The sequence below is a fragment of the Poeciliopsis prolifica genome, unplaced genomic scaffold (assembly GCF_027474105.1).
Source record: "Poeciliopsis prolifica strain line A6 unplaced genomic scaffold, Auburn_PproV2 SCAFFOLD041, whole genome shotgun sequence".
Lineage (NCBI taxonomy): Eukaryota > Metazoa > Chordata > Actinopteri > Cyprinodontiformes > Poeciliidae > Poeciliopsis > Poeciliopsis prolifica.
Window position 1 is genome coordinate 2,394,030 of NW_026562416.1, and position 25,402 is coordinate 2,419,431.

The 25,402-nt window shown below is 39.0% G+C and overlaps 1 protein-coding gene across 1 annotated transcript; it reads right to left on the bottom strand.

Moving 5' to 3' along the window:
* On the bottom strand, positions 1 to 23,938 carry atp1a3a (ATPase Na+/K+ transporting subunit alpha 3a). The gene is made up of 23 exons (XM_055055054.1): positions 23,525 to 23,938; positions 14,036 to 14,149; positions 13,495 to 13,554; positions 13,173 to 13,376; positions 11,812 to 11,925; positions 11,364 to 11,498; positions 11,166 to 11,283; positions 10,126 to 10,214; positions 9,629 to 9,808; positions 7,536 to 7,734; positions 6,319 to 6,563; positions 6,028 to 6,220; positions 5,381 to 5,556; positions 4,849 to 4,985; positions 4,535 to 4,685; positions 4,264 to 4,432; positions 3,952 to 4,106; positions 2,940 to 3,063; positions 2,608 to 2,753; positions 2,302 to 2,432; positions 1,693 to 1,794; positions 1,385 to 1,476; positions 1 to 1,264 (listed from the first exon to the last, which is right to left on the bottom strand). The coding sequence occupies exons 1-23, from the start codon at positions 23,528 to 23,530 to the stop codon at positions 1,236 to 1,238; spliced, it is 3,069 nt and encodes a 1,022-aa protein (XP_054911029.1). The 5' UTR covers positions 23,531 to 23,938; the 3' UTR covers positions 1 to 1,235.
* Positions 23,939 to 25,402: the final 1,464 nt, after the last annotated feature.

Consider the following 25,402-nt stretch of genomic DNA (forward strand, 5'->3'; position numbering starts at 1 on the left):
TAAGAGTTGGTCACAGAATTTATTCCCATTTTTTGACATAACTCCACACAAAAACAAACTGGAGATTAAGCTGAACAAGTGAGATCCTTCTGTTTTTATTTCATTGACTTCTCTTTTTTTATCTGCTGCTGTATCAGGAGCTAAGGTACAGGCCCTTATTCCACATTTTCCAAAGATTTAAAGAATGAAACTGGAGAGAAATCTCTTTTCTAGGACACAGAAAGATTGTTTTCTTTATTTTTTTTAAAGGGGAAGAGAACAGGAGTGAGATCTGGTCAGGAGTTTAGGAGGGACGGCGGGTTTCCACAGTGTTCACAAACAGACAGAAACTGGGACAGATCGACAGGAGGGATGGAGAGGAGGGTCAGAAGAAGGATAAGGAGGGACGGTGTGCTTTGTCATGCCCGAATGAAAACAAGCATCTCTCAGACCCACTCTGAACTTAAACAGAAAAAGAAACACAAAGCTTTTACAAACAATTGAGTTTTTAAAACACACACAGTCATCTATTAGAAAACGATTAACAGAGAAGAATACAAGGATGGGAGGAGGAGGGAGTGGAGCCTTTCTTCCACCCTGCCGGGGGCGTCGGTGAGCGCTCGGCTCACTGGTGAGAAGAGGAGGACGGCAGTGAGTAAAGAGGAGGACAAGGAGGAGGACAGGAGGGATGGCAGTGATTACGCAGTTGGATCTGGGCCGTTCGACTCCAGGAGGTGGACAGAGACGGGACGTCCGCTCCGGAGACGGGCGCGGGAGCTGCCTTGGGTTTGCGGAGGAACAGTCGGGTTTTTTAAACCCGTGGATCGAGATGTTTGCGGAGCACCGAGCAGCGGCGGAATATCGAGCGCGCTAACGATGAGCGGCTGAAGCCGGCAGTGGAGGAACAATGTCGGCACAAACTGTGGCTCTGGCAGATTAGTGCTGTACAGACTTTGGATAGAAAAAAGGACAGAGCGACGGAGAGGATGGGGAGGGGCTGTAACAAGGCCGCGCCTCCCCTATCCTCAACCCTGCTGCTGTTGGTCCTCTCGTTGTCTTGGCAGTTGTGTTTTTAGTTTAGAAATGAACATGGGGGAATGAAGAAAAGATGGAAGGATGAGTAAACATCATTTTCTTTTGTATTTTAGAGAAAATGAAAGAAGCAACAGATGAGTGGATGGAGGAGGGAAGGCAAGGACAGAGGCAGGGGCGAGTTTAGGGAAGGATGGGCTACAAGGAAAGGATGCTTTGATGATTTAATAGTAAGTCTCTCTTTCCACCCAGCCTGCAAAGACAGAAGAGGAAGAAAGGAACAGGAGAAGAAGAGGGAGCCACCAGTTACTGACTCAGGCTTTATGACAGAAATGAGCCTCTGCTATCAAAGTGGGCGAGGGTCTGAACTCACCTCCAGGGTCTCGGCGAATGATGAGTTTTCGGATTTCGTCGTAAACAAAGATGAGGAAACTGTACGGAAACGCACAGAACCACCAGGTGAGCCTGAGGAGAAACAAGAGTCAGGGTGAGAGTGGATCGGACAGACCGGGCCTTGAAGGGGAGAACAAAAACTAAAAAAATCATTACGCCTGACTGAGCTGCTGAATTAAAGTAGGAGAGGAGAACTAAGACTATAGTAACTGGATTTAAAGAAACATATTATCTTTATCTGAATTTATTGTCCTTTGCTGGGTTGAACGTGTAGTGTAGGTTTCTTACTTGAGTGGGTACATCCGGAGCCCCACGTCCAACCCGGGGCAGTAGGACAGGAACGCAGCCAGAGCCGTTTCTTCAAACAACCCAAAGATCAGGATCTTATTCCTGCAAAACAAATGAAGGAGAAACGATTTGAGTGATCATAGGTAAAATGCAATGTTGGGAGAATTTAAGATGAGGCAGAAAATCCAGAATAACAGGTGAAAGGAGGAACCCAGAGTTCAGCCAGAAAAAAATGAAAGTGTGGACTCGTCTTAATTTGCTCTGTAATCACACCCTCATCAGGCTCTAAATGCTGTCAGCAGAACAGCTCTCTATGTTGGAACATCTGGTTTATTACTGCCACCATGTGGCTGCAAAGAGGAACTGCATGGTATAAAATGCTAATTGAAAGCTGGATCGTTTTTCTAGATTTTTTACATGCGACTAAGTTCAGACCTGCTTGATGTTGATTGTTAAATAAACTTCCTGGTTCAAGAATTTACTGCCAATCTACTGGAAGATCTGTGATCATCTGAGGATACAAGCTGTTTCTTTTTAAAGAAATCTTTTCATGATCAGAATTTTTTGTGGTGTATTTTTGTCAACGCTTTGAGATCATTTCATCCTCACTTCATTCCCTGCTGGAAGACGGAGTTGCGTCTGGTCTTGCAGATGATGACGTCGGCCCACTGCACCACCACGATGCTGACGAAGAATGCTGTGTGGCAGGTGAACTCTACGATCTTCCGCTGCTCATACGTCTAGCAGAAAAACAGAACATGTTTCTGTTTCAGTGCTGCTGGCCTTCACACCATCATCACATCAGAAAATTACAGTTCTTGCTATATTTTTCATGTTTGTTCCATATGACTGATATCAATAGAGAAGTCTGAAGGCCAACATGATCACAGAGAGATGGCAGGAGGCGACTCGTACCCATTGCTGGCCGTAGCTGTCCTCCAGGTCGTTGTTGGAGCGATCGTCCCAGTTCAGCCGGATACCCACAAGGTAAGACGGCAGGAAACCATTTTCAGCCATGATAACAAAATAGGCAAAGAAGCCACCAAGAGCTTGGATCATGCCTGCAGAAACAGAGCGTAGCATTCTTGTTAGCAGAATGCTAGTTAGCTTTCATTGGCAGCCATTCTTTACTGAATCAGAAGTGATTGAACTAAATAGAATAGGATTTACTGCACTAAAATATGTGCATGCAGCCCAGTGTGAACATAGTTAATGTTTTCTGAGTATGGTTATAGAATATAACTCACCAATCTGTCCATATGAGATACTGATTAGCCTCTCGTTGACCAGTTTGTCCCTCTTCGGGTTCCTTGGCTGGCGCTTCATGATGTCACTTTCTGCTGCTTCATAGGCCAGAGAAATAGCAGGAACCTCAAACAGAACAAACGTGGTTTATTCTTCAAACCCCAATCAATTTAATGGAAACATAAACAAACATTTCATTTACAGAGGAAAAAAAAATTCTAAAATGTTTACATGAACAGTTTTAGGTGAGCAGAAGAAGCAATCACATTTTGTTCAACCGATCCTAAACCTGTGAATGAGCTCACTTTGAGATTTTTCACCAAAATACTTCAGATTATTTTATCATTCAGCAGCCCAAACGTTTTTCTCATCCTCACATCAGTGTGAGAATAGGAGCCTGAAAGCCATGTGCCTCATCATTAGTACATGTACAACAATTGTAGAAACCACCTGGATGTAAACAGGACTCAATGTTGGTAACAAATCTACAACTATATGTCTTAAATACAGAAAGACAAATTTAAAATATATCACGACTCGGATCTGACCTGAGAAAAGTGATAAATCCACTGCTGTAAGAGCAAATTTCAACCTGACAGATGAAGAATATTGTTTATCAATTTTTGTGTTTTCTTAATTCTTCAGAAAGAAAAATGAACAAGCTTTAACTAGTGTTCCCACACTCCTCCCTCGTCTTGGTTCTGTATCATTCTTTAGATACCACTCCATTTATATGAGACAGTACTTGGACAATGACATGATGATAAAATTTTTTTTGCAGTTTGTACCTAATTTGTAGTTAAAACCAATAAGACGTATATTTCTTAGTGACTCACTAACTGATATTGTTTTATTTGCAGCTCATATATTTTGATTCTCTTTGCATGCAAACATATTGTTTAATCCATCAAAGTGTGCAGAAATGCTGAATCTGTGGGAAAATGAGAGACCGAACAGGGATTTCTTTGCATTAGGGTCAAGAGTTCGGATCCCTGACTGACACTTTGTTCTCACCATGTCGGTTCCCAGGTCGATGCAGAGGATGGTGATGGTACCCAGTGGCAGTGGGATGTTGATCATGATGAAGAACAGGAATGGGGTGATCTCTGGGATGTTGCTGGTCAGGGTGTAAGCGATGGACTTCTTCAGGTTGTCAAAAATCAGGCGTCCTGAAGACAAAAACATGACAAGTATTTAGTTAGGGTTTGCAGACACAAAAGGTTTGGACTGTAACAAAAATCATATTTATAATATTGAAACCGTTTTAATTTGTTTTTATTTTAAGTTCATTTCTTTTTACTTCTGCTTTGTTTTTAACTCACACACCTTCTTCCACGCCAGTCACAATGGAAGCAAAGTTGTCGTCCAGCAGGATCATGTCTGCTGCTTGTTTGGACACATCAGAGCCAGAAATCCCCATGGCAACGCCGATGTCTGCCTTCTTCAGGGCGGGCGAATCATTCACGCCGTCGCCTGTCACAGCCACGATGGCTCCCTGAGGGAAAGTTCCACACATTCATATTATTAGACCAAATGCACAACAACAGGAGATCAACTAATAAACAATTAGAATCAAGTTCATGTTTGTTGACTCTACCTGTCGCTGGCAACCTTCGACAATAATGAGCTTCTGCTGTGGGGAAGTTCTAGCAAAGACTATCTCTGTGTGGTTCTTCAAAATGTCGTCTATCTGGTTCTGACTCAGCTCTTTGAGATCTGAGCCGTGGACCACGCAGGCCTTGGCATCACTACAAAACAAAAACTATTTCATGCCACAGTTTGTTCCAAATGATAAACATAGCTGTCATGCATCCAATTCTTACTTTCCTTCAGTTGATGAACTACATAATCCCTCATGTTTTTCATCAATGGAATAAGATTAGATGCATAAACGTGGGCCTGCAGCCTGACCTGGGGTTAACTTGGCTGACAGGAATGTTGAGACGAGCAGCGATGTCTTCCACCGTTTCATTGCCCTCAGAAATGATCCCGACTCCCTTAGCAATGGCTTTGGCTGTGATTGGATGGTCACCAGTCACCATGATAACCTACAGAACAGCAAATAGTAGACATGTTTAGTAAATAATTTGAAACGAAATGTTAATAAGTTGTTGAACATACTACAAAGCCTTTCATTTAATGTTAGAAATCACGGATACATAACGAGAGCAGAGTTAATCTTGAGTTTTAAAATGATTGGACTAATATATGGTACTAAAGATACCTCTAATAATTTGTAACATAGTAGATGCCTTTCTCCTTGCAGCACTTTGGTCTTTTGTGGTAGCATAAACTTCTTTATAATTAAAGTTACACTAAATTTGGACTGGAAATTGTATCTAAGACTATAACTAAAATAGAAAAATGATACATTACAAATGTTTTAAATGTGCTGATTTGCCAGACTTCTCTCATTTTAAAGTTGGACCTGAAAGGTTTTCACCTTGATGCCAGCGGAGCGACATTTTCCCACAGCATCAGGGACGGCGGCGCGAGGAGGATCAATCATAGACATGAGGCCCACAAAACAAAGCTTGTCTGTTTGGAAGTTGACATCATCTGCGTCGAAGGAAAAACCTTTGGGATACTTGTCTTTCGGCATGAACAGGTGGCAAAAACCTGGAAGGGGCAGAAAAAGAGAACTCTAAATATGTTAATGTTATCTTTACTATAACCAATATACAAATAAAATTACAAAAAAATCTTAAATTCTAATTGACAAAACAGGAAAAGTTTGGTCTGGATTAACTTCAGACAGTGAGAAAAAAATGTGCATGTGTCTTGTATGAAAATATCTGGTTTCAAGAGTAAATAATGTTTTCCAAATTTAGGCAGTGATCAAACATTAGATTGAACTTTATTACAAAACTCAACCATTTGAATATTAAGCACTTTCCAAACCTTGAAAACACCCAAATAAAATGTGAACATTTTCTAGGGTTTCAAAGCACCAGTACAAACTCTGAATATATTTCAGAAACTTCCAAACTTTCAATTTGTCCTGTGTCATTTCGCTTTATCACACATCACTTATTTACTAACTTGGTTTAATTTCTTTGCGTCTGGCATTAACTTGGGGTTTATTCTTACCCAGTACTCTCTCCCCCAGTCCTCCCAGTTCCATGTAGGCGTTCTGGAAAGCCTCCTTCATCTCTTCGTCCATTGGCTGCTCTTTGCCCTGGATCATGATGGTGGAGCAGCGATCCAGGATCCTTTCAGGGGCTCCCTTCATCACCAGCAGGTACGGACTTACATTTCCTTCCATAGTTTCATGAACTGAAAGCTGAATGGGAAAAATATTTCGTTGTGTGTTTAATAAAGAGTCGTTACAGAGTTTGTGACTTCTGGTCTGACCTAGTCCAAGAATGATTTTGAGTCTACCTGATATTTGTTGGTGGAGTTGAAGGGGATCTCAGCCACCTTCTTGTGCTTCTCCCTCATGCCTTTGACGCTGCCGCAGGATAACTCGATGCACTTGAGCAGAGCTGACTCAGAGGCGTCGCCGGCTACATCACGTTTCAGGATGGGCAGAGATTCCTGGCCGGCCTTGAACACAGCACGGTTGCACAGTCCAGCAACGCGAGCCAGAGATCCCCATGTTACTGAACTTTTGTCAAAAGAGGAACCTAAAAGGGTCAAAAAGAAAATACTTTATCTGACGTCTGGGTGTTTCCTGCTACACAACTAAAATCTGTTTTCTTATCTAGTCTCTTCTTCACTGAGTTCCAGAGAACTTAATGCTCTAAAACTAACAGGACAAACAGTGGTTTAGTTTTATTGCAGATTTTTGAACATATGAAAACCTTACCAGCTGTACATTTTGTGAAGTGTTTAGCTGAATTTAAGATTTATTTTAACCTCTTCACTGTCATGGGGACGCAAGTGTCCTCAGATTTGTTGATCTACATTTAGGCACTTTGGAAGTAAGAAGGATTCATGGTTAGAAATCAGATAGACAACATCTGTGGTGTGTGCATAGCTGAAAAATTAACAATTAAAATTAAAAGCTCAAAATTAAAAAGTTGAGCTTTGATTTTACAATTTAGATGATAAATTTAGTTTTTTCATGATATAAACAAGAGTAATTATATTGCTTTGTAAAATTATCAATTTATTATTGTGCTGTTGTCTTTTAGTCTGTCAGTGCTGAGTTGAAACACTTCTCTATTATTTATATGGTCTTATTGACTGAAACAAAAGTTTCCAGTCAATGTTTATAAATCTAAACCAGAGGCCTGTAATGATTTCCTCCTCTAATGAGAAAAGCATTTAAATATGCAGCTGTCTTGGGAGTTCACTTACTGTAAAAATATTTTAATGGAAAACAAAATGAGAGATAGAGATAATGAGAACATATAATTTATCTTACAAATGCTACATGATGACATAATCATGGTGCTAATTGGTTATTGATGTCATGAGCTACATGTAAAATATTATATGTAATATTTAAATATTTATCTTCAACAAAGTCTTAAAAATTAACAAGATTTATTTAAGTTTACTTGGTAGGGAATTATGAATATTTCAATTCAACCTGGTTGCACTGGAATCTAGTTAAGAATAAACTGAAATTCCTCCCAGTCCATAATTCTCACCAGACTGGTCTTCAGTCGTGTCAGCCTCGTGGATCTGATTGTCGAACCACATGTGGGCCACGGTCATCCGGTTCTGGGTCAGGGTGCCGGTCTTGTCAGAGCAGATGGTGGAGGTGGAACCTAGAGTTTCCACAGCCTCCAGGTTCTTCACCAGGCAGTTCTTACGGGCCATTCGCTTCGCAGTCAGAGTCAAACACACCTGGAAGGACAGAGTGATGCCAAAGAGGGAGGCAAAGGAGGAGACAAACGGTGCAAGAGAAAAATGGATAGATGGCAATTACAACAAAGAAAGAGAAGAATAAAGATAAATTAGTGCTTTATTTGTGAAACCTGACATTAGAGGAGTATCTGCCTGAGCAGAGTTAATTAGTAGCAAACTAAATTAATTAAGAAACAGCCCAAACAAGATTCCTGAACAATTTTATTCTTCTTAACAGCTCAGCAAAATGCACTAATATCAAGATTCCTTCTGAGGAGTATTAACAGCCAATAAAGCGATGCAGAGGCATGACTGAGTGAGGTGACGCAGCAGAACAGCAATGCATTATGGGAAATGTGTCAAACTCGAGGCCCAGAGGCCAAATCTGGTCTGTCGAGGCCAAATCTATTTTATGCTTTTTTTGTGGCCCTCTGGGCTCCAGGGCCACAGAAATAGAACCTTGAAGAAAACAGCTGTGTGTTTAAATATTATTTTATCAGCCAAATCAAACAAGGTTCTATCTATACACTGCCAAATTACATCAATCAGTCCCTCCAGTTTTCCACGACTGCAAAAATTCATGCAAAATCAACAAAGCCCTGCATTGTTATTGTAGTGCACAATTGTAAATTTATTTTAAAAAAATTCAAAAAATAGTTTAAAACTTTGGGACTTAAGCAATGATAACTCCCACCTGCAGGTGGCAGTATTTCTTATTTGTAATACTATGCTGCCTCTGCCTAACATGATGTCAGGATTATAGTCTGATTGAAGTGGCAAGTAACAAAAAGTCACATTTACTGTCATACATAAGCGTAAATATTGCAAACTTCCATGCAAGTATTTCTAAAGTAGCACCACAAAATCAGGAATTTTGACTGCTAAATATCACAAAAGCTATTGCAGAATCTTGGAGGGACTGACCAGTGTGAAAGTACGATCAATATTTATCATTTTAAGAAGATCTAATTGAAATATTTATTAATATTTTAATTAAGAGGTTAAAAAGTTTTAGCAATACATTCTGGCACAATCTGGCCTTTGAGAGCATTCATCATGTTGATATGGCCCAAAATGAAAATGAGTTTGACACCCTGGCATTATGGTAATGAGCCAAGTACAGCAAGGCCAAAGGGCCAAACAGAACAAGCCAAAGCTGAGTCAAAGAGGCCAAATTCAGACTATCAAGCTAAAAAGTAGCAGACCTAATGTCATTACATCAACTAGCTGTTGTCATTGCAGAAAGCCCCGCCCTGGTCTGGAAAAGAGGGAAGAGACATTACAGAGAGGAGAATGGACAAAGAGAAACACAAATACACAAACACATGAGTGCTTTGGTACAAAGACACACACGCATACACACACAGGGAGAGAAACAGAACTGAACAGATTCAGCAGACACAAAAACTGAGCCAGACATAAAGTTACATCACAACAACACAAAACTAAGAGAAAAAACACATCACCGGACAAAACGTTCAGCAAAATCACTGCAGTTACAAAACACACACTGAAAGAAACACACAACAGGCTCACAGTCACACAGACTGACAGTAACAACAAATCTACCAATGTTCATTAAAATAGCTTTTTAGTGAAAGTGCATTTGTGTTTGTGGAGCTATGCAAGTAAAAAGTTACCTAAAAAAAGTAATAAATAATTATTGTAGTCACTTTTATTGTTATCAAAATACTACTACAATATATTGTGATAAAACTTGGAGGCCATATTGCCCACCCCTACCTACAACAAATAGAAAGAACAAGACAAAAAAGATAGCTATAACAAAATTCCAACTTGACAGAAACATTATAGAGATGATGTGCTAACGCCTCTGTGTTCTTCAAAGTCAACAACACCGCAAACACTCAAACCAGTTTCTCTGAAGACTCACGGTGACAGTAGCCAGAAGTCCTTCAGGGACATTAGCGACGATGATGCCGATGAGGAAGATGACGGCCTCTAGCCAGGAGTAGCCCAGGACTAGCGAAAGGACGAAGAAGGTCATGCCAAGAAAGACGGCCACGCCAGTGATGATATGGATGAAGTGCTCAATCTCCCTCGCAATGGGTGTCTGAAAAAAGATGAAAAACAAATTCTTGTTCAAACATAGATTTTTTTATAAGAGTGCTGGCAACTTTATGCTTTAAGTAACTTGTTTTTAACCTATGATGAAACAACGGTCCTCATTCTCTTTTTGAAGCTAAGATAAGCTGAAACTACTCTGTTATGGCAGAAAAATAAACATACACAACCATCTGTAAACCCCCAAAATAGAGAAACTGGATAACGCAGGCATAAACATTTGATAACTATCTTTAACTGATGTTCTTGCGAATCAGGAGCTTTAATGCACCGCTGCGGAGCGTCTGCAGATGCTGAAGTCATTACCTTGCCGGTCTCCAGGCCTGAGGTGAGAGTGGCGATGCGACCCATCACTGTACGATCACCAGTGCACACGACGATTCCACGAGCAGTTCCTAGAAAGGTTCGAGAACATTGTTAGCCTTATGGCATTAAATAAAATACAGGAAGTTAAAAACAGAAACTAATCAAAATTATTACATAGAATCACAATAAATGAAAGCAAAAACAGAGTTGACTGTTTGATTCAACTTGAAGGCACGAGACATGAATTTTGACCACAAGAGGGCACCAGATGTAAAATGTTAAACATGGCAGGGATTTTAAACTCTTAATTAGGATCATTATAGTTTTATCTTTAACAACAAAATAGATTACAAACATATGAAGCTGAAGGTGGAAAACAAGAATTACATTGACACAAATGTCAAAATATCCCTGTAGTTTTAAATACAAAACTACAGGGATATAAATTTGTAATCCACGTACAAGTCTATACAAATCATGTGTAAAAAGAAGGGAAATTCCATTCAACCCATCGTGTGCTCATCCCTAGTAGGCTTGCGAGGGGTGCTGGTGACTATTGCTTAATGGGCGAGAGGTCGGTCACCCTGGAGAGGTAACCATAAACCTAACCCAGGGCAACACGGAGACAGACAGGACAAACAATCATACACACACAAAACCACACATAGGAAGAATTTAGAGAGACCAATCAACTTGACAGTCATGCTTTTGGAAAGTGGGAGGAAGCTGGAGTACCAGGAGAGAACCCACACATGCACAGGGAGAACATGCAAACTCCAGACGCCAGGCCAGGATTCAAACCCAGGACCTTATTGCTGCAAAACAACAGTACTACCAATTGCACTATTGTGCAGCTCAAAGAAGGGAAATTGCTTTATTTTATTTAATAAACCATGTTACTTGATAACTAAAAATAATGTCACTCATCTGCTATACTTTTCTACTCTTCAAATACAATACACTCCTGAAACGGTTGATTGTTGTCTCCATTAATGTTAAATTTATAAAGACCATTATAAACTTGACAGTAGTGAAGTTACCCTCAACACAATTGGTGGAGAAAAAGGCAATGTTTCGGGTTTCCAGGGGATTGTCATGGGTACACTCAGGTGACCTGGTCTGGGGCTCCGATTCTCCAGTCAGGGATGAGTTGTCAACCTGGAAATACAGGAAAACCGTTTAAAACTACTTAAACAGAGAAATTGCTAGAGCTTGAGTTTTTTCTGGTTTTTGCACACCTTGCAGCCATGGGAGGAGACGATGCGGAGGTCAGCGGGGATCCGGTCGCCTCCCTTCACTTCCACCAGATCTCCTGCCACCACCTGCTCGGCATCGATCTGCATCTTCTCTCCCTCTCGGATCACTAAGGCTTGCTGGGAACGGAAGGCAGTCATGAGATATGTCGTAGCTACATGTTTTTAACAGACATAAAAAGAGAAAACAGTTGTGGCAAAAAAGTTGGGTATCAATTGGTACAAAGCAAAATGCTTTACAGAAAAAAAAAAATACGTATAAACATCTGACTGCCATAATTGTCACATATGAAAATTAAACCTTTACATTGTGCCAAAGAAACGTTTTGGAAGGGTTCTTTTATTAAAACACTTTGAAAACAATATAGAAAGATTCATTATATTTCTTAGAGTTTTAGGAAAGAAAGCAAAAACAAAAATCTAACATTTGCACCTGAGGAACCAAGTTCTTGAAGGACTCCATGATCTTGGAGCTCTTAGCTTCCTGAAAATAGGAGAAGCAGCCAGTGATGATGACAACAGCCGAAAGCACGATACCCAGATATAACTACAGAGAGAGAAGAAGAGAAAAAATAGGAGACTTTCAGATCTGATGTAAAAATCTGTCAACTTAGATCACTTTTCTATTCTAAAAATATGTTGCATCCAAGCACAGAGAAAAAATACACCTCAGCAGCTAATGTCAACATCAAATAACTGACTAAAAGAAATGAAAATTATTTTAGAAAAATGTGAAGTTATCACTGAAGTCTTCAAGCTGTAGCTGTTTTTATTGTCTAAAACGTTAACTTGTGGTGAAATACATTAACTAAGTTCTTAAAGTCCTGTTATCTATATTTTTTTGTGGCTGGTCATCAGAGCATAAACTCATGTTTTGGTGGATAACAGACAGGAGCGCTCATCCTGGCTCAACACTGCTGCTGTTTCACCGCCTCTTCCCTGCGGTCTGACCCACAGTATTTTGTCTGGTCATGCTGTGTGCGTCAGAACCGTTTAGCCTCTGTTCTCGGCTCTGTTCTGTGCTCTGACCCGGCATGGAAACCGTGCTGACCCGACAACATCTTTCTCTTCCCCAAACGTTCCAAACACCAAGAGTCACCATCTCCCTTCAGCAGCATGAAAACAGACGCTAACAGGACGGTGTGCGTCAACTGAAAGACAGGCCAGTTGGCAGCGTTGTGACAAACAGCCGACACATTCATCCTGGAGGACTCTGCACAATGATCTCTCACATAGTCATCTGCACAAGGGGGAAACAGAGCAGCAAATACTCACCCTGAGACTGACACTTCTCCACAACTATCAGGCAGAAAATTATAACCACTGAGGGAGAACTTGAAAAGCACCAATACTTTATTCAATATGACACCGAATGCATATGTTGAGCAACAAGAAAACATTTTCTTCTGAGCTGATTGTTTAGAAGCAGAAGAAGACATGAGCACAACTTGCATCTTCACAAAATGTAAAATAAATATGCAGTTGTAGGATTTCTGTTGTCTTTTGTAAAAAACTGCACACCATTTATCCTCCTAGCACTAGACAGACACATTTGTTATGGTTGTATTTACCCAGAATGCTCTGCATTATAATCAGCACAGAAGTCTCATTGCAGTCACTTTTAATTAGTAGTATAAATGACGACACCAAAAAAACAACAAAAAAAGATTTCATTGAGCATCAGGACCTGCTGTGTGAACATAGCCTGATTCTGTAATAATATGCCATAGTTCCACTAAAATTACATTATAACAATGTTAGAAGCTACATTTCCATTTAAACAACATGACTTACATTATCCCCAGGTGGATCATCCTCTGACACAGCCTGGATGGCATAGGCCAGGAAGCAGAGGATGGCACCGAGCCACAGCAAGATGGAGAAGCCACCAAACAGCTGACGGCAGAACTTGACCCACTCTGGAGTGGTAGGGGGTGGAGTCAGGGCATTGGGTCCATCCCTGGCCAGGTACTCTGCTGCCCTGGCATTGGTCAAACCCTGGGTGTGGTAAACACAGAGAGGAGATGTATTACCAATCAGTAGAAACTGGTGTTTCAGTAGAAACTGAAACAGATGGTTTCAGACTGATCTGCGTGGTTTGAATTTAATATCTTACCTGAACCATATCAGTGTTGTATTTCCGGCAAATCTCCTCAACGGACATTTTATGTTCTGTCTGTAGAGAATGCAGATGGGCGGTGAATTTAGCTAACAGAAAAATGCCATCAAAATTCATGTAAACTATTCTATAAATTCAAAATCTGCAACTGAAAAACTACTAACACAAGACAACGAATCCTTGTTTTTAAAAAAGCAAAGCATTTTTATCTGATTTTTATAATTTTATCTGAAACATAAGTGGCTTTAAATCAAGAAGAGATGCTGTGGGTTTGAATTTCTGCCTCTTAGAGAAATAAATCACTCCACAGATAGATTAAATTGTTCCTCCTTGTTAAACCACACCCTGCAGCACCAGGTGCTAAAACATCTTCTATATTATCTCATTTAAAAACATCAGGTGAATTGACTTTACTCATCTGGTTCTGATCATCTATATGCTTCCACATTAACCTTTATTCATACAGTTGATCAAATGAACCTCTGTAAAAAAGATGAATGCGAAACATCAGTATCTGAAACACAGGAAGCGCACGTACGATGGGTACTTCTTTCTTCAGATCATCCAGGTCCTTGCCTCCCTTCTTCTTATGCGCCTCCTTCTCAACCGTGTCCTGTGTGGTGGCCACCCGGTAGCTGTCTGACCGTCCATACTGGAACAAACAAAGGCCAAAAAGCTTTCTTTAGTTCTTCATAGTTGAGAACAATATCTACTTATCAGGAACAAAATGTAAGACAAATGAGGAATGAGATACCAGGCGATACAATCAGGACACATTCTGCTGGTTGGTGAATCTGACAGGATATAATATTGATATCATATTAAAAAGACATGAGAACCTTCAAGTTGAGATCAAAATGGAGTGAGAAAAACAAGAACTAAATGTTTCCAGATTAGGTGTAATCTGCAATTTATCCCACCATCATTTCTGATTCTGTTTCTGTTGCTCAGACTGTGATGGAAGAAAGATGAAAGATAAACTGACCTGAGAAAAGAATGTTCAACTTAGACTTGGACTACAAATCTTAAAGTAGTTTATGAAAACGTACAATAGCCCAGTCTGCTGAAACGTCCAAATCATTGACTCGTTGAGCAGATGCAGACTCAGGATTGCGTACGAACTCAAACCGTTAAACTCAGACTTCTTTTTCAAAGAAAAGCAAACACTACGTGTCATTCCAGATGTTAAGATTGTTTACAATAACTAAATTTGACTGGTGTTGACTCAACATTATGACTCAGAAGATCTTGGTTAAAACATAAATCAGTCATTTGGAAATATTCTTAAAACTGAATAAATATAACTTTAGGAGATAAAATAAAGCAGCAAGAAGAGACGAGAAACCAAAACAACATAAAATTATGTTTTTAGCTCAGCTACCTTGATTTCTATGCTGGTAACTCCTTTATGCAGATCTATGTAGTTTTAGGTAGCCAGGTCACCTCCAGTTAACACAATATTGAAAATGAAGCACTTGATGTCATTTGTTTGATAAAAAACAGCTTTTTATTTGAAAACCGATGTATTTTCTTTCCTGTTTTGGCAGTTTCATTAATAGCGTTACATAACTAGAATTACATATAACTATAAGATATGCAAGACAGAAAACCTAAATCTAAAGTTTCATTTATTAGTATCAGTTGCAACGTCCACTTTTGTCAGAAGAAGTGGACGTTATTTTTTCTGACATAAAATAAAATGTTCTTTGTCCATCATAGTTACTTCTATGGTTGCTTGATCTAATTATTTGCCCAACCTTGGATCAATAAATAAAATACTGGGTGTAAATGAAGCATGTTTAACACCTCATTAATGACCAACTAGGTTTGTAGTCCTGGATTTCAGAGGAAACATTTAATTTCAGTATTTCACACATTCCTGTTGAAGTTTTACTGTGCTCTCTTTGCACTGACGGAGGAACATCCCGTGGGTTCCTGCAACAGAACTAAAATACCAGCTGGCTGCTCTGATAAAAACTGCTCGTCCCTCAGAAACCAGAAAATGGCACAAAGGAATGGGGACAGGAGAACTTTTTTTAATTCTCAAAACTTGATTTACTTTCAGTTTATAGGTTGTTTAATTTCCTAACAAAAAAGATCAGACTCAGCACTGAACCTTTGCTGACATGCTGAGATCTCAGAGTAAAATCTTATCACTTCTGTATTCCTGAGAGATTATCTCCCAAAGGAGAAGGATCTATCTGCAACAAAAAAGAGCCAATTTCTACTTGCTTGCGGGAACCAAAGGGCTGGTCATCTAAATATCTAAAATATTCAATACAATCGTTATATATGTGATATTAAAATTTATATATCTGCCTCTGTGCAAAAAATAAATAAAAACCATTTGAAGCAACGTGATAGCTAATGGACATATCGGAGTGCAGCAGTTTTCTCTTGACATGTAGGAAATATTCCTGAATCCGAGCAGGACATTGTGTAGTTCATTAAGTGTTAATGAATCTGAAGAACAGCTCTTCATGTTTTGTAAAAAAAAGATTAAAAAAAGAATACTCATGAACATGATGAACATGTGTTCTTCCACGTTTATGTGTGAGCACGTGGATTTACAAACACTGCATGTTTACGTGTCTCTGGCCATCTGTCAGAAAGTGTTCTGAACCCTGGACAGTAGCATGTTTACTACAGCCACAGATTAACCCACTGAACAATAATCCCCCTCTGTCCCTCTCTCCTTCGCTGCCTCTGCATTCCTAACACACATTTTGTCATTTTGTCTTTACAATTTATTTTCTGCAAGACTATGACATGCTTCTTTATATTTAGCTTAAGCTGACAAATTTGTGGTGACCTGTCGAGGGTGTACCTCACCCTCCTCACCCAATGATGGCTAGAGATAAACACCGACACTGTGCAAAAATAAGTGCATATAAACAATAAATGAACAATCGGGTTCTGGGGTGACTTTCTGCAACCCTGTTCTGGCACTCTTCCCACCAAAATCTTCTCAAATCTACAAACTTCTCCAAGAACATTTCTCAATCTCATAAATTGTCATAAAGCTGAATGGAGGAAGGATCTGATGATGTAACATACTTTTAAGTCTGAAAAGTCTGTTTACATGCTCAGGAAAGATGACAAATGAGGAGATGCAACCTTTTCTCTCAAGAAACTGAGCAAACTGTTCATAAGTTACTACACTTTAAAACTTAAAAACTAGATCCTCACACAGGAACATGAAGAATTCTTGTATTCATCTGTTCTGCTGGTGAACTGTATCCAATCCAACATTTTTTTATTTCTGAGCCGAGTCTGAGGAAAACTGGATTAGCTTTTTTTTAATCTGCAGAAATCAGGGGTCAAATGTTAGACATCAGACAGAAATATTTTATGGCCGTATTTTGGATCCATAGCCATGGATTCAAGCCACCCGGGCCACAGACTGTTTGTGCCGCTGCCATCAGGCAAGCGGTTCAGGAATATACGGACTACAACAAACAGACTGAGAAACAGTTTCTTCCCCACAGCCGTCAGAACCATTACTCCCTGCCGCCCCCTCCCACACATATCATAACCTCACATACACCCCCCACCCCACACAGCCATATTGTTCTGCACTTGCACTGTCACATCATCTGCACTTTACCATAATTGGACCTGCTGCTTCTTCTTTGGTGTGGTTGAGTGCCTTTAGTTAATTTTAGTTGTATATATTATTATTATTGTGTATTTGTTTATTTAATATTGTATTTTTTGACTTTTTGCACGGGAGTTGCAATAGAAATTTCGTTGAATCCTGTTCAATGACAATAAATGCTATTCTATTCTATTCTATTCTATCTATTCTGCTTGGACAAACAGGAGTTTCAAAAGATAACAATCCACTATCAGCAAAACGTTTATCAGGTCTTTACATCAGCGGATACAGTAACAGCAGCCTTGTTGGTGTATTTTCCAGCTCGCACCAATTCAGCTGGTATTTAAGTATTTAACCCATTTTTCAACCTAATCTGATGATGTTCCAGTGATCAGAATGTCACGCTGCTGCCTCTGAGTCTGAATGGAGGCTCCCGTCAGTGGAGCCTTGAGAGCAGAGTAGTAGCTCCGGTTGTGCCACATTAAATAGATCATAGTTCTGCACGCAAAAGAAATGGATTACCACACAGCTCAGCGAACTGACCTAGAAAATGTTGAAGGACTGCTTGTTAAACACACACAAGCAAAAGCATAAGAGGGGTTCTTCATTATCAGCGCCTCCCTTCACCCTCCTAGTTTGTTTACACTCTCCTCCCTCCATCTGCTTCAAGGCTCTCTTGTACTCGTCTGCACTGAGATTCAAACTGGAGGAGCCGTCTAGACCACAAAAAATGACAGCTGTCATTTTAAATTTTTAACCTATGTTTTTAAGAGATAAAATCTCCAAGATTTATTTCAACAGCTATTGCATTTCTTTCAGTGTGGCCTGATTAATAATAACATAAAAAGAAATTTGTTCATGATGAGTTGTAACAATTCATTGAATGAGTAGAGGACCTAAATATTTTAAAATGATCCACCTCAAGGTTTTGTCAAATAACCTTTTACTATTTAGCGCTCTGTCTTCCGGCCCAATGATTATTTGTGTTGTGCAACGCTCTGACTTCCGCCAATAAGGACTTGACGAATGCTAAGTGCTACTAGCAGCTATGGAGGGAGGCGGCACAGGACATACATAACACTTTAAACAGAAAAGTTTAACCAGCTCAGTCCACTGCATAATGAAATTGGCGTTTCACATCAACATGTCTTCGATGATGCAGCACCTGAGCAGGAAACATGAAAGCTTAAGTTGAGCTAGTTGTAGTCTAACTTCTGAACCTTATTTTCTTTCTTTGCTCACCAGGCTGAACTACCTCCTCCTCTATTTAGACTTCAATAAATACATTAACATATCTTTACATTTTGTATTCTTGGTTAGTTTTCTCAGTGCTATATGTAATATAGGCTTAAAAATCGTCATTGAAGCCTGACCTAGAACTTAACCATATAAATTTGGCCCAACCTGAATTTGGAGGTTACACATCTACATGCATCAAGCTCATTTGTGACTGATCACAGGCGAGGTTTTGGTTCCCTTTATAAGAGACAAACTTATATGTCACTGTTAGAACAATATATTTTCCTAAACATGTAGAACATGCACAGGAAAATAAATTGCACGTGCGTGCTGATCAAGAAGATGTAAAAAAATAGAAATAATTTATAACAAAAGCTTTTTCATAACTCAAACTTTAGACTGAAAGCGAAGTATAATACAAAAGGCATTAAATTTTAGATTCCTTTTTCATTTTTAAAGTAATGTAAAATGCTTTCTCAGTTTTTCCACTTAAAGTTTTTTATTCTTCAAACTTGAGAGTAAGAGATGTTTGAATTGTACTACATTTTAAATAATTAGATGTAATAAAAATAACTGAATTGCTTTTTACAAGAATTTTCTCTTTCAGTTGCTTAGGAAGCTACAGAACTGGATAATGTCTTATTCGGTTTATTTGATTAATCGTCAAATTCCTCAGATTGCTCGATGACTAAAATAATCAGCCCTACTGATGCCATCAAATTCCAATTGCTTGATCTACATCTTCAAAGCGACATCCAATAAAAATGACTAATTGTAATGCTTGAAGTCACTAGTAAAGTAGGAGGCCACATTAAAAGTGTTAAAAAAATCATATTTAGGCATTTAAGTAACACTTTATTTCTTAACATGCAAAGATGCTCCAGAAGGCAAAGGGATGTTTTGGAAAACCTCAACATCACTTTGCTGTTAAACAGGAAACGGAGTCAAATGAGTCACACGACCTTTCACAAACTGCTCACTACACTGAGAGCAAAATCAGTGACATTGGTGATCAACAATGGGTGATTTGCAGTTGTACAGATCAATGTGGTTTCTTACACTCTGCCTCACAGATGGAAACTACAGAGGGTCCTGAGGCTCAGAGTGAGTATTAATGAAATATTGACTGGCTGAAGCAATTACACAACAAATTATATGAACAAAAGAGCATCCACTAGTTGACATTATGACTTCTGTCCATCACTGAACAGTTTGTCCTCAAGTTGCCAAAAAACTGAGGCTGTGCTGGACTGTCTGACATGTGTATGTATGTGTCTACCTAATGAGTGAAAATACTTAGGGAGGGGGCAAATGCCAAATTAGCACTATATTGAATATTAAAGAGAAGGTTTTCCCAGCACAAAATCACAGCTGAACCAGAGGAAAATTTAGTTCAGTAAATATTTTAGATTGAAAATTTTCTTTAAAGAGGTAAATTCAAAGTAAACATTTCCACCTCAAATTCAACAGAATTCTCATTTTAAAAATACATTTCTTTTATATATCTGCTGCAAAATGAATGGAGATAACCAAAGATTTAGACAAGCTGTACCACTGGTTTCAGCTTTTACTCTATCAAAACTATGCTTTTCTGGTGCTTCATTTCTCAACCAGAAACATTTATTAAAACAAAATTTATTAATTCATTAAAAATGTTCAAATAACAAAAAGATGAAGTATTATCCTGCAATTTTTAATCCAACTACGATTGGTGGAGTTAAGCCCAAATTGTCATTAATTATTTGTACCCTCAGGACATTTAGGTAAACTAATCTGTGAATTTCAGTAATCTTTCCTCTGACAGGAAAAGAATGCCCACCCAAAGTCCAAACTTGAATTTAAAAGAGAACCGTTAGGGCCAAAAGATTAGGGTGATGGCAAGGAGGCCTTCCAACCTCAAATCTCTGAGCTCAACAACTTGGTAACATGCCAAAGTCTGATCAGGATTTTTGTGATGATTACTGATATATTTAAAATAAAAATATGGAACATAAGTGAATGAGCATGAATATTAAAGAGAAGGTTTTCTTTTTAAACCTTCAGCTGATTGGAGTAGAGAAAATTGAATCTCTGAACATTATAGAAATATAGAAAAGCCCGATTTCAGCACACCCTTTTGGGACAGTTTTGCTCAAGCTACCCATTCCAGTGTCTTTTACAGTTTTTTAAATACTAATATAAGAATTATTAGGCAAAATCCTTTCAAACTAAGACGTGGTATTATGAGTGTGGTATAGATATCACAGGTGGCAAACCTAAGGCAAATGTCTTCAATCTGTCTGATCCAAAGAGTCGCTCCAGCTAAATACATCTTGCTTAGAGCCACTGGTTACCTGACCTTTTGAAAAAAGTTACTGGTAAAGTCAATATTTGTTATCCATGTTTAAGAACATTAGTTGGTTCTTTGTCATTTTTAGCCAAAGTTATAAGAACTTTTGAAAACAGGTCACAGACTCCCTGTAATAAGGACAGAATTACGAATCCATTAGACGTGTCATTACTTAAACAAATGATTTAAGTGAATGGTATTAAGGTCTAGAGTTGTCCAATATCAAAAACTATAAAAGTGACATGACGTGATATCAGTCATTCATTTAGGAACAGCAGCTCAGTTCTTATTCTATAGCCTGGGCTGATCTGTTCAAGGAGGCTGCAAAGCTAATGACAATTAACCCAGTCTTTGAGGAAACTAAAATAATATGTAAAGAACATAATGTGATATGTTGTCAACTCAAACATATTTTGTATAAGCTTGTAACATTAAAGAAATAAATAAATAAAAAGTGGTAATGGCTTGAAAAGACATTTGTCGTGACCTGGTGGGTGAGTCTGTCAGTCAGGCCTCTCTGTCAGCAAAGCAAAATGAGACGGTGGCCGATCACAGATCTCCCAAAATTAATGAAATCAGAGCTGATTTATTTAAGCTAGCTAGCCACACGAGAAAATGTTGATTGTGTCATTTTTAGGTTGGTTTGACTCTCATGGCCTGGCAGTTGATGCTTAATAGTCGAAGCTGCTAAAGATGGAAATAATGTAGTATATAGATGAGCAAAGTGAAACTCTGCCCAGTTGTTAAACAACATTGCCTTTTGTGTTTTTCAATCTTACACTGTATTGGTGTAATTTTTAGATATTTTATTAAAAACTGAGCATCACCAATCAAGCAACCTGATTCCTCAGTAAGTTGATTACTAGTGAGGAATTTGTCTATTGAACGATGATCTATTTATCTATGGTGGTACTATGGAACACCTCACAGCCACTGCTGCCTGATGTTCTGTCCATCTACAGACCTCTATTTGCATAAAAATATTAACATTGATAATAATCTGATTTTGTGATTGCCATAAGAGCAGCTTATCCAGAGGAATACTGCAGGATGAAGCCTCGGCTTCTCCATGTATGGATTACATGAAGTCAAAGTAAGTTTAGCCATAAAAGAGAGCTGGCTGTGTTACAACACCAGACTGTGAATCCCACAGTGGTTGGCTCTCATCTTAAAGCATCCTCACAAGTGCATCATGGGACTTAAGACGTAAATGAGCTGACCTTAATTTCACCTCTGCCTTCCTTGTCCTCTGCCTCCATCCTGATCTTTAGCTCCTGTCCTGATCAACTGATTAGCCAATCTCAAATGTTTCCAGCTGCTTTGGAAACTACCCTCCCTATGGTCTTAATCTGACTCCATGACAGCCCATTTTATTTGCATCTCCTCTCTCACTCCATTCATCCGACGGTAAATCAGACAACACAGGAGTTTCCACTAACCCCTCCATCCCCCACCACCCTATGAGCTAACAAACCACTCTCCCTCCTCCACCTCCCGCTCTTTGACGAAGTGCGGTGTCCCCCTCAGGCAGTCTAGTGGACATAGTTACAAACTGAGACAGAGCAGTGGTGATACTCGACTCTAGTCTTCTCTTATCCCAACCCTCTACAGCTGGATATGGAGCACAAGAGAAAGCACTAACGGGTTCAGAGTTCGGTACTGTATATATTCTTGCTAGCCTAATTCTGATTTATCAAAATACAAGGAAATGTTGAATAATGACAAATGAATCAGGAAAAAAAATTCCCTCATAAAAACAGTACAGGATATAAAAGTGGTTTCATAAAGCCTAACTTTGGGTCTGGATCAACCTTCAGCCTGGTTTCATGAGGTATCAGGGTTAAAACGAGATGATGAGGGTTGCCGTCAATGAGAGCATCTTCCTCTGGGACCCATCAGTCAACATGTTTAGTTGCGTGGGGGTTTAGAGGGAGGATTAACACCGCTGAGGAACCATTTTGACGCACTTGTCCATATTGGATACCCAAAACTGTTGCTTTGTTATCTTTCAGTAAACCCAGCCTCATCCATGGCAGCAACATCACACTGTTGCATTATGTAATGTGTAAATGAGTTAGTACTAAATGGCGTACTAACTGAAAAGAAAACTCAGTATGGGTGAGCGGGAGTTTCTGCAGCCAATCAGGTAGGAAAGACTAAACTCGGCAGCTTGCAGGTTACATATTAGTCCATAACTGTGATTTTGCACATTTATCATCTCTGACTATGTGAGGTTTTCAATTCTGGCTTGTTATTGTGAACGTGTCTGCCTTTTAGTTTGTGACCAATAACCCCAGATTGCTTTTAAGATCGCATAAAAACAACCCAGAGCACCTCTGATGTCTTAAAATGTGTGATAAATGAGGCGACAAGCTGTGAGAAATTCAAACGCCCTGTTTGGATGTGGAATAAATATACCTGAGCTTCAGTCTGTCTCCCGAGGTGAGAATGGAGACTCCTGCATTTAACGTGTCATTTAGGTGAGACTGATCAGGCTGCTTCAGTAAGGATGAGTCAGAAAGCTGCAGCATATTCCTCCACAAAAATATCATGAATGAAAATGAGTCGAGGCAATCCAAGCATCCCCCACTTTCATCCCAGTTAATCCCCGTCTTCATCGTTACACCCTCTGATTTGGTGTTATAAACAGCAGATACCTAATGTAATGACTTTTCTGAAAGGAGTCAGATCCGTTTGACTGCGTTACACTTTGGATAAATAGCTAACCGGCCGTGTACAATCATACCTTCATTCATTTTAACCCTTTCATCTGCAGACTCACCTTTTGCCGAATCTGTGCCGAACAAACAGCCGACGTTTTTGCAGCTGAAAACCAAAGAAGCATAAATAACGTTTCTTACCCCCATTGTTGCGCTGTCAGTCGGTTCTCCTCCACAGATCTCAGACTTGATTCAACCAGAATATCTGAATTTTAAGACCAGAAGACGAAAGTGAATTAAAAAGAAAAAAAAATCGAGCAACCGCCTTAAAATGTCGCCTGTAAGCTACCGTTAGATAAAACTGTAATGTGAAAAATCCGTTAGCTGCTAAAAGAGTGTCCTGTAAACTGGTATCTTTGAGAGGATTTAACACGAGTTAAACAGACAAGGTAACGAGTCATTAAACGCCTCGACAAAAAGCTTCACCCTCATTCAAAGGGAGATTAAAAACAGCTCGTTATAATTTTTTCGGTGTAAAATGTTGAAATTTATCGCAGCCGTTGGTGACAATTCACCAACTGTCTCCCCGCGAGGCGAAAATGATGCCGGTGGAAAGTAGAGCCGGCCAGCAGCCTTCTCTCTCCCTCTCGGATGCCGTATCCCTCCGAGGCTGCAAAGCAGACTGCCGTGATGCTCAAAGACCTCATCTCCCGACAACCATAACTCTCCGCAAAGTAAATAGTTCCTACAAAAACTTGCAAAGGTATTTCTATTAAGTGGCAAGTTTTCCAATTTAATTGATTTATAGCATTATTTATATAACATTAACTGCGATTTGACAAGTTTAATGACTACTATCTGAACAGAACTACTTTGTCATCAGTGGTGTATAGGTCTGGATTGATCAGTTAGCTGTGTCAGATGGTATTGCATAAATAAATACATTTATCAAATATAATTAAATTGGGATCTTTGTGGAACCAGTTAAAAATATTTCTGCTGCAAAGTTAATAGCTTAGCAAGTCATTTTGAAGTTACAATCACTTTTTTTTTACTATTTTATTTGACTTTCCACTCTGGAAAAAAAGGTGTTTGAAAACTATGGTATGCAGGTTAATATCTCACGAAAACTACATCAAATTTTTATAATTTTTTTTATGCAGACATTGTCATGATAAATCAATCAACTAAAATAGCTAAAACTAAGTAAAAAAACAACAACCTGGAAGCAAAATAATGAGAAACAAAGATTGATTGTGCTTTACACAATGTTTTACCCCTCTTGAAAACTTTGAATAGACTATAATCTGATTTGCTTAATTAATCAGTTGGGATCTATGAGAGATACCCTTGTCAATAACACATTTAAATTACTTTAGAAGTATTCACTAAAAAACTTGATCCTAAGAAGAATTTAAAGCTTCATGTTCTGTTTTATAATTTAGCACAGATGTACATTTTTACATCAATGCTTCATAGATGCTTCTTAAATTGTGTTTAATTGTCATCAGCTCTGTTGGTTCTCCTCCACAGACGATCTTAGACTTGATTCAACTATAATATCTGGATTTTAAGACCAGAAGACCTTTACTTTGTCTCAGAAAAACTAAAGTTTTATTTGTTGATGCATATCTGCAACTTGAAGCTGTGGACGACACCCTCATTCAAAGGGAGATGAAAAATAGCTCGTTATAATTTTTTTGGAGCATTATAAATATTCCAAAATGCCATGGTAGGGTAAAGGAGGAAGCAAAACAGCAAAAGAAAATAGCTGGAAGAAGGTCAATTCAAAGAAATGAATCTAATTAATTTGACTTGGCCAAAACTCAAGCACAAGTGGAATAAAATAAATCACAATACAAGCTGGAAATAATGTCATATTCATTGTCTGTTGCAACAACATTACCTAACAGATTATTTCTGTGCTCATCACCTGCTGTGGAAGATTGCAGACAATTAGAGACCTTAATGCACCAAGATGAGCCGCTGCCATTTATGCATAAATGTGTATTAAGCTAACTTGATACAGGAGACTAGACTTGGAGGTGTGTTACTACAAGAGAAATCTTCTAGTATTTC